The sequence below is a fragment of the Molossus molossus genome, unplaced genomic scaffold (assembly GCF_014108415.1).
Source record: "Molossus molossus isolate mMolMol1 unplaced genomic scaffold, mMolMol1.p scaffold_m16_p_21, whole genome shotgun sequence".
Taxonomy (NCBI): Eukaryota; Metazoa; Chordata; class Mammalia; order Chiroptera; family Molossidae; genus Molossus; species Molossus molossus.
In genome coordinates this window covers 32423393-32432621 of record NW_023425357.1, presented here as the reverse complement: position 1 = coordinate 32432621, position 9229 = coordinate 32423393, and the positions used below count along the sequence as shown (strand labels likewise).

At 50.1% G+C, this 9229-nt stretch overlaps 1 protein-coding gene across 6 annotated transcripts; it reads right to left on the bottom strand.

Annotated features, from left to right (window-relative positions):
* Positions 1-967: 967 nt before the first annotated feature.
* On the bottom strand, positions 968-7865 carry ATXN1L (ataxin 1 like). Of its 6 annotated transcripts, none has more exons than XM_036275514.1 (4): positions 7780-7865; positions 5842-5909; positions 5707-5740; positions 968-4645 (listed from the first exon to the last, which is right to left on the bottom strand). In XM_036275514.1, exon 4 carries the CDS (start codon positions 4524-4526, stop codon positions 2460-2462), a length of 2067 nt encoding a protein of 688 aa, XP_036131407.1. In that variant the 5' UTR covers positions 4527-4645; positions 5707-5740; positions 5842-5909; positions 7780-7865; the 3' UTR covers positions 968-2459. The 6 variants fall into 6 exon arrangements, with proteins under 6 accessions (XP_036131407.1, XP_036131408.1, XP_036131405.1 ...); XM_036275515.1 differs by having other exon boundaries at positions 969-4645; positions 5630-5740; XM_036275512.1 differs by having other exon boundaries at positions 969-4642; positions 5630-5740.
* Between the last annotated feature and the right edge of the window lie 1364 nt (positions 7866-9229).

Here is a 9229-nt window from a genome sequence, read left to right as displayed (position 1 = left end):
AGGATTAAGTGGAAGTTACCAAGCTAGGTAATGGAGGATTATTTGATTTAATCTACTTGGCCTATATCTAGTTAGATATAGATTTGCTCCCATGAGGAAGCTCAGTTGGTGTCCCTGGTGGACATTTCTTGAGTGTCTACTTGTGTGCATGTCACTATCTTCTGTTGATGAACCTTCCTATGAGGAAAGATGTTTCTGAGAAACCTGTGCAAACCATAATCCGTAGGAATGAGTTGCTCATGGAACAGCCAGAGACACCTTCTCCAAGGGCCATCATCTGAGAGAATTCAAGACTCAGCCCTACAGGTCCTCACTGCAGGAAAGAAACCAAAGAAAGCAGCATTCGGAGAGAATGGGGGAACAGAGAAGGAAAAGGGCATGATCCCAAAAGAGTACAAGGCTGAGTGTTCACTAGACAGGGTTGGTGTTTGGTTCTAAGGTGAACCAGAAACTTAAGTACTTGCGGTCAGGTCAGCAGCTTCTTTGGATGAGCCTCCAAAAGCTGACTGACCAGGTAACTGCTCTCAAGGAATGACACAGTGGAGTGTAAGGCTTGTAACAAACAAGCCAGTTTCAGCCACTTTGTTCCCGCAGAACAACCTTTAGCACCTGAACACTAAGAATGACTCCATTCTCAGAACTCCCCCTCCCCCAGGAGGTAGGTAAGATTATTTATCCCCATTTGGCAGCTGGGGAGGAAGTGAAAGAGTGAGAGGTCACAAGACTTGCCTAAAGTCTTTGACAGAGCAGATAACAGACCTCAGAGGTTTGAGACTCCTGATAACAGGCCAGGCCTTGGCCAGTCCAAGTATATTTATTTCTAAAGGAAATGCCAGGATCATAACCTGGGAGAAGCCTCACCAGAGAGCTGGGTGGACAATACCCTGAGTTGCTTCAAGAGTCTAAAGACCCCTGAAAAACAAACAAAAAGCCCACCCACCCACCCACCTGATAGCTGGTGGGGGAGCCTAATTCTCAATACCCAGTAGAATCCCAGTCTGAGCTGATGCTAAAAGTTGTGAAAAAAATGTAGATTTAAGACAGAGGGGCAAATGCAACTAAGATTGAAAATACTCTTTGCAGAGGAATATTCCACCACAAAATGAAATCTAGGCGACTTTATGTATTGAAACGTTATTGAGACTATCCCAGAACCTTAGAGCTGGCTGTGAAAAAGGACAGCTAGAAAAGGAAGTGGAATTAAGATGGAAGGAGCTATGTAAAAATGCCAGGATGGGCACTGCCCAGCCAGGTGTATTTGCCCTGACCCGTGGCAGAGTTCCCTTGTTTCTCCACTAAGCTGTTTAGCTGCAGAGGGGACATGATTCTTTGAGTTTTTAAAAACAGAGAATATACCTAAAGGGGAAACCAGAGAGACCCCTACACACCAGAAACTAGAGGTCTTGGTCAGAGTGGACAAAACCAATTTTGCAGAAGGGGAAAGGCAGTGCAGCTACATATTAGGCCCAGGTCAAGAAACCATGCAGAGGTAAGGTTAGGGCAGCAGAAGGGTGGGAGCCACATAGGCACTTAGGCACAACACAGACAGAGGAGGGGTGCAGGGCCTGGGGAAAAGGGTCCACTAGTTCTTTCAAAAGTCACCATTACCAACTAGAGATTCAGTACAATCTTGTAGCAGGTCTGGCATGCTGGGTAGGAGCTTTGTTAGGTCAGCTTCCTTTCCAGAAGCCCTGCCTAGAACCCGGTCAGCCTGGCCATAAGGTCTTTCTCCCAAAGTCCCTTGACTGGGTCCCCACTAAAGCAGTACTTCGCTCTAAACCCTACAGGGGCTTCTCTTTCCTGATGCTAGAAGCTTGTGGGAGGAATGGTGAGGAGAAATAGAAAAGGGCTGAAGCAGGATCAACCAGTCCTGTAGATGAGTGCTCCTCCCCCACAAACCAGCCACAGACATCTGTGTAACAAAATTACCCTTTAAAGTGCACAGCTCTCAAAAGAAGAGTTCTGGGTGGGAACCCTCTTATTCCAACCATGGGGCCTCCTGCCCTCCCACCACAAAAAAGGAAAAAAAAACTTCAGACAGTTGAACTGCTACTATAAGCTGTGGATCATCATTTTTGGCTCTTTCTTTGCTCCCTCCCTCTGCCACCTGCTCCCAAAGCCCGACTTTCCCCTTACAGGAGCTAGGGATGGGGAGGAAAAAACAGGGAGGCCCTGATATTTGGAATGTTTCTTATCCTGCATGCACCCCCTTATTTCCTTGGCCCAGGCCTGCTGCTCCCCCATCACAGCATCCTCTGGGGCTATCCTAAAAGGATGCCACAGGGTAATGAGCAACAGACCCTGCCTTGGGAGGATGCCTTCATGCCTCCTCTCCCCCACTCCCGCCCCCAATCTCACTGCCAAGAGAGCCATTCCCTACTTGACATGTGCAAATCCTCTGCCTGCTCACGGTGAGGCCAGCTCTGGGGTAAAGCCCCAGTCTGGTCTGGGAGAGAGGTTCATTTTCCTGCATTGGAACGCCCTTCGATGGACAGTTTTACCTCTTGTGGAATGAAAGAGGGACGGAGCAGCGCAGCCCGTGCCTCCTCCCCTTGCATGCTGTATCTTTGGAAGCTCGGAGCTGGCCAGCAAGCCTGAGCACCAGGCCCTGGCTGGGAGGGCTCTACTGTTCGGGAGCCCTCGCCTGACGGCTGGCTCTTCCCCTCACTGTCACATTGCTCTCTGGGTCCCAAGACTGTCCTCTCAGGCCTTTCTCGAGGGTTACCCAGCTGGCCTGGGGGAGCACAGCTGGCCTGAGAAACTGAGTTACTGTTCAAGCTCTGTAAACTGATAGAGATGCAGACATCTCCCACCTGTAGCCGATGGCAGGGCAGAGAGAAGAGCTGTGCAGTTCGCCCAGGGCTGCAAGAGGACCAACCCTGACCATATACAAAAAAGGGGTGCTCGGGGGGCACTTCGATGCTCACTTTGCTCTGCTGCTCACCGACCACAAAATGCAGCATGACAAATCCAGGCCACTGGCTCTCCTGAATGTCCACGACTGTGCTAGAGTCAATCTTCAGCCCCCCGCTCACTTCGGCACTGCGCACAAAATCCTGGGTCTGGAGGTCCTCCACCCGCTTCAGCTCCCCTGTAGCCAGCTGGATGATGGCGCCTTTCATGAAATGGGAGGGCAAGTGGGAGGAGGTAATGGGGGGTGGAGTTGGCTCCTTGTCTGGGAAGATGGCTCTGGCCTGTGTGTCCAAACTTGATGCCACCAGGATCTCCGAGCCCATGGGCAGCAGGCCTGTGTCAGTTCCAGTGGGCACCAGGTTGCCATTGGCTACAACCATTGCTTTGGGTAAAGGTCTATGTTTCACCGGTTCCTGATGGGATTGAGGGTAGAAACCCCGGGCCTGGTTTTTCTCGGCCACCTCTGCTGGGTTCCGGGCTGACCCTCGCCCCTCACCCTGGTGGTCAGGGGTATGATGGGACAGGTTGAGAGGGCTGGGCTCATCTTTCCTCTGAGCTGCCACCACACGATAGTCCTGAGAAGCTAAAGTGCCAACCACCCGCTGGACCTCGAGGTCAATGTCAGGGGTCCCTCGGTGTGCTGGCACCGCCACCTCCACCCGTGCAGTCTGAGAACCTGAAAACAACTGTCCATCCACCACACATTCTACCACTGGCACCAGTCCCTGGCCGTCACCCTTGCCGTTGGGGGAGTCGAGGGCTTCACTCTCCCGTCTTACTAAAATTCTTTCTCGCTGTCTCTGTCCATTGGCAGGGGCTGCTTCCAGAACAGACTGGCCCTCCTGAGGGGTAAGAACTGGGCTGGCACCAGCTGGAGGGGTTTCATGTAAGGTGTACCCAGCAGGTAGCCTGGACATCTGATAATAAATGGGCATCCGGCCTGGAGCAAGGTCCAGTGGCTGAGTACTGGAGTGATGTGGCAACTGCCCAGGTGGGGAGGTGGCAGAGGGGGTTTTATTGAATGAGTGAGCTGGGGATGAAGCCTGGGGAGGAGGAGTGGTTCCTTCTGCCAGGAGCGAGGCATATGGCACAAAGTGTGGAAGGTGGGAAGTGGCAAGGTTGGCAGAAGGAGAAAGGAGGGGACTCGGTAGGAAGTTAGGTGGCACAGCATAGGGAAGGCTATAAGGAGACCCAATAAACTGCAGAGAGGTGGATGGGAGCTGAGCATAGTGGATTGGGGGATAGTGGATTCCTGGATGTTGAATCAGTGAAGACGCTACATTAAATGTGGGGGGCAAAGGGCTCATGTTCACCACAGATGGGAGGCCAGTTGGGGAGAAGGTGGCAGGTGGCACAGCCACCTTATACAGCATGCCATACTGGTCCACCGTCAGACCAGTGATGGCCTCAGCTCCATCACCCCCCAGGCTTACTCTCGCTCCTGCCTGGCTCTGCCCTGCCACCACAACCCCTCGGGACCATTCAGAGACATCACTGGAGGGTGTGTGGTTAGTTGAGCAGCTGGTAGTTCTCCCCATATCCTCGCTGGTCACGGGGAGGTCTCGTTTCTTTGGTGGAAGGCATTCCTGACTCCTCTCATGAACAGGTTTCATATTGCTTTGTGGTGTTCCTGGAGCCTGGAAGGGGTCGGCTTGCTCCTTGGGGCATCAGAAGGGACTTCTCTGTGGCTCCCCTGAACCCTCTCTGCTGCTGGCTGGGGCGCCCACATCTGCTAGGGAACAAATCAGAGGCAAAGAAAGTAACCTAGGGGTGAACCAAATCAAAGAAAATAGCAGGAACTGTGCCCATGCAGGAAGATGTAACAAAGAGGACTGTTGGAAAAAAAGAGGTATGAGAGAGGGGCAGACAAGGATGCTACCCTCCTTACTCATTCAGTTTAGGACATGAAACAAACAGTCACAAAACCACAGAGCTACAAGGACAAGCACTCAACAATGCATAAATAAACCCAGAGAGAACAGCTTCATGATTAGATGTGCCTCTGATGGAGACCTTGACTATTCTGCCTTCTCCCCTCAGACAGAATTGAACAAATGGTCTTTGCTGCTGGCTCTTTCTTCCTAAGTTTCTCCTTTTGCCACCAAAGACTACTGTGCTATCTTCTTTCCTGAACATATGACCTCATCCTTACTTCCTTTCCCCAGCCTAATTTGGGTTATGATCTCACCTATCCCCAGCCCCCCACCTCAGGCCTGGTTAAACTCCTTTGCCTCATATCACCACTACCTCAAGGACCCAGGTGTCAGTAAGTCCTCACGTCTGCTTGTGTCTTATTTTTTTAAACCTTGCTCCCTAAACCTGTTATGAGCATTAGTATCTTCTTTGCCCCATGAAATACTACATTCAAACTTGGGCTCTGTGGAAAGAGTGTTCTACTAGTGTTCTACAATTTATGTTTCTCCTCCTCCCCCAAAGAGCCACAAAATTCCTCTGATCTCACATAGACTTCTTGTTCCCTACTCTGACAAGAATTCTTTTCTTCTCATTGACCACCTTCAATTTGCTTTCTTCTTTCATTCCCTTTCCTTTTTCTTTTGTGTTTTCTTTTGTCAATGACTCCTTTTCCACTGTACATCTCCTCTAGGCACCACTTCCTAAAATTCTGATATCATTCCTCCAAACATGCCTGTTTGTTACTATCTTAGGTCTATATGATTAGTAAGAAAATTCTCTCTCCCCTTTCTCTCGTTGTCACCTTTCATACATGCTTTTGTCCATTGTCAAAAAGTATCTTTTTGGTTTGAACACTTCAATGCATATGAACTTTGTCACCTATTTCTTCCAATCAGGCTCCAGTTCTTTGGATCTGAAAAGAGATTTCTATATTACAGTCTGTTCTGTTTTTCCACTGTTGAACCCCAGATTTTTTTTTTTTTTGCAACACGGTATCCAAAGCAGCTGTAATACCTGAGCTTCCAGTGGTGCTTCTGAGCAGCTGTAGTAAGAAGCAGTGTTCTCCCCGCTGGCATGGGAGCCTAAAAGACAGACAAAGGGATAAAGTAAGCAGGAGCCTTGCCTTCGACCCCCAGGGTCATCAAGAAAAGTAATTCCAAAGCCACGAAGACTTTAAACTCCATGAATCCCTGCCTCGTCCTCTTCTCTAGAGGCAACAGCACATTTATCCAGAGTGCCCAGGCAGTTAAATAGAGAAAAAGCCATCTCTTAAGCTCTAATTTGTAGGAAGACATCCCTGGAAAAAATTTTCCATGTCAAATTTCATTGTTTTCCTTAACACTATATTCTTCATTCTCTATCTATACCTACTGCCCCAAAGGTTAAATTTACTTCCAATTCCAATTTCAGGTAAATGCACAAAAAAGTGGAAGGCTCAACATTGTTCCCATGTGAACAAGGGAAGCAGGAAAAATCAACTTCACAGATTTCGCTTTTATTCAGAGCTGATGAAAACACAGTTGTGGAGGTTATTTAAATGAGAAAAGCAGCACTAGAGAAAAAAGAACAATTATTTATGTTTCTGGGGCAGAAAAAGAGGTCAAGGGGGAGTCACTCAAAGGGAAGCCTTATTAACAGATTTTCAGGGTAAAAAATAAAAGGGTCTCCTGTGTGTGTAAAATTTTCTGAGTGACAACTTCGTACCAAGTACTGAATTAGGTAGGACAGAAATTAAAAACATTGCCTTGGTCCTCGTGTAGCTAATAATGGGAAAACAAACTCACGCTAAACTGTCAATACTTGAATCTACACATGCCAGAAACATCAAGCACTGAAAAACAGAGCCTTAATCTCTGAAAACAGAGAAAGCAGTACTGACCAGTACTCTGAGCAACTACCCATTGTTCTGTCCAAGTCCTACAGAACACTGCAGCCTCAAACCAAACTCAAGGCAACATTTATCTCTTAAGATTGGCTAAGTGTAGATACGTACAAAAAGGTGATGAGAGGAAACAAGCTGGAAAGACTAGCTCCATAAACACAAATTACACAATGGACACGAGTGGTGTATCCCTTCTTTGCCCGCAGTTCCAGTAACTGAAAAGCAGTTAGCTTTCTCCTTCATTTCCAACAAAAACTGGGGTCACATCTTCAACCCTAGAATGATCCTTGCTCCCTGCAACTAAAACATTAAGGAAAACCTGCCTCTAGGTCACTGAGGGGTTAGCTAAACACAAGCCAATAAAAGGACTGAAAGAGGCAAAAGGTCTGTGGGAATGACAACAAAGAGCTAAGCCTGTGCACCAGGTTCCCACAACACCAAACACATTTCGGAATCTGAAACCACGGTCTCTGGAGGGGCCCAATGAGGAAGATGTAGCTTGCTACCCCAACCGAGCTAACCAGGAAGGGGGGGGGACCGTTCCAGAGAGTTGCCAACGCTGCCAGCAGAACCAAGGAATCAAGAAGCTGAACCCTGCCAGAGACCAGAATTCGCTGAGGACGAGAGGTGCGCCCGCCAGAAAGAAAGGAGCTTGAAAGATACTAGGGGTTACGCTTCCTGTGCTCCCGCAATCCTTGCTCCAAAAAGGGTAGGGCCCGAAACTGGGAATTCAACGTTTGGAGAGTGGGGGGGTGGACCCTTCACGCAGAGGGCCAGGGGCTAGAGCCCGCAGGTGATGCTTCCTTGTCTGGGGGCCTCTTCCCGCCCCAAGGACTCGGACACCCCGTCCGGTGGGGACACAGCCGCGGGGTCGCCGGGGCCCGAGGCCGCCTTCTGGGCTGGGTCGAAGGAAAGAACGCGGGGGTCTAAACTCGGCCTCTTTCGCTCCCTCGGTCCGCGGTTCGACCGGGCAACGGGCTCCGGGGGGCCACTTCCTCCGGAGCTCTGAGCCCAGGCCTGCAAGGCCTCAGCGAGGCCGGTCCGGCGGCCCCAATCCCGGCGATACTCACCGGCCCATCTCACGACGCTCTTCGGGCCCCTCCCGCTCGTCCCGGAGCCGCCGCAACCGCGGCCGCCGCCATCCCCGGCCCCGGAGCCGCCCCACACCCAGCGCCCCCCCAGTCGGGCGCCCGGAGATGGCGTAAGGCGCGTCCCGCCCCCGGCGCGGGGAGATGGCGTCACTCCTGGGCCGGAGAGGGACGCCCAGGAGTACCTCCCGAAGGGAGGGGCTGGCCACTCGCCCGAAGCCCCCAGAGCCTGCTCCGATGGGAAAACGAAATCTTCCCCTTGGAGCTGGGTCACGTGGATAGGGTTGGGCCGGGCCTCTTCACCTTGACCCCACAATGACCCCGCAAGCTTTCCACCTCCAATAAATTCTAGGGGTTCCTAAACAGAGCATGGCTATCAGAGACCCTCATTTCTCGGACTTGCTGGCCCGATTTGTGGAGCCTCCTCTTGGGAATCTAAGGGAACCCCGAGGCTCTCAGAGCCCCGGAGAGTAAGAAGACCCCCCCTGGAGACCCAGTGTGAAGACGGGAGCTCTTTAAGAATTGAGAAATGTCTGTGAGCTGGATGAGAATGGACCGCACCCAGGATCTAGGGGAAAGTGAAACAGGTGGTGGGAGACATGAAACCTCTGTGAGAGCTCTGGCCTGTTTCGCTCAGTGGTTAGTGCGTCTGCCAGAGGACCAGAGAGTCCCAGGTTCGGTTCCTGCTAAGGGCAGGTACCTTGGTTGCAGTTTGTCCCCGCCCGGTTGAGGTCATGTGGGTGGCAACCAGTCGATGTGTCTCTCTCACATCGATGTTTCTCTCTCTCCCTCCCTCTCTCCCTCTTACTAAATGCAAAAAAATGTCTGTCCTCCGATGAAGATAAAAACAAACAAACATGTAACTGCCTGGCCAGTGTGGCTTACTGGTTGAGCATCGACCCAGGCACCAAGAGGTTGTTGGTTCGATTCCTGGTCAGGGCACATGCCCAGGTTGTGGGCCCAATCTCTAGTGGGGTGCATGCAGGGGGTGGCCAATTGATGTTCTCTCTTATAGATGTTTCTATCTCTTGCCCTCTCCCTTCCTCTTTCTCCAAAATCAACAAAGAAAAAAAAAGACATATAACATTATAGTTGCATAATATATATCTTTACAGAAAAGGAATGGAAGGATGTGTAACAACTAGTTAACATAGGAGAGGAAAGTGGAATTGGATAGTGGTCAAAAGGAAAAAAAGGGATTTATGTTATTGTTCTGACTTTTTTATTTATTTTTTGAGGGGGGAATATGTGCTCTTGACTGGGAATCAAACCTGACACCCTTCAGTGCCCCGGCCCTAACCACTGAGTACACCACCCGGGCTATTGTTTGTTTTTTTGTTTTTAACAAGGAATCTAATTTTTATTTTTATTTTTTTCTTTATTGATTTTTAGAGAGAAAGGAAGGGAGAGAGAGAGAAACATCAATGAGAGA

Excerpts from the sequence above, each read along its gene's own strand:
- ATXN1L (XM_036275514.1), bottom strand. The coding sequence starts at position 4,526 with ATGAAACCTGTTCATGAGAGGAGTCAGGAATGCCTTCCACCAAAGAAA.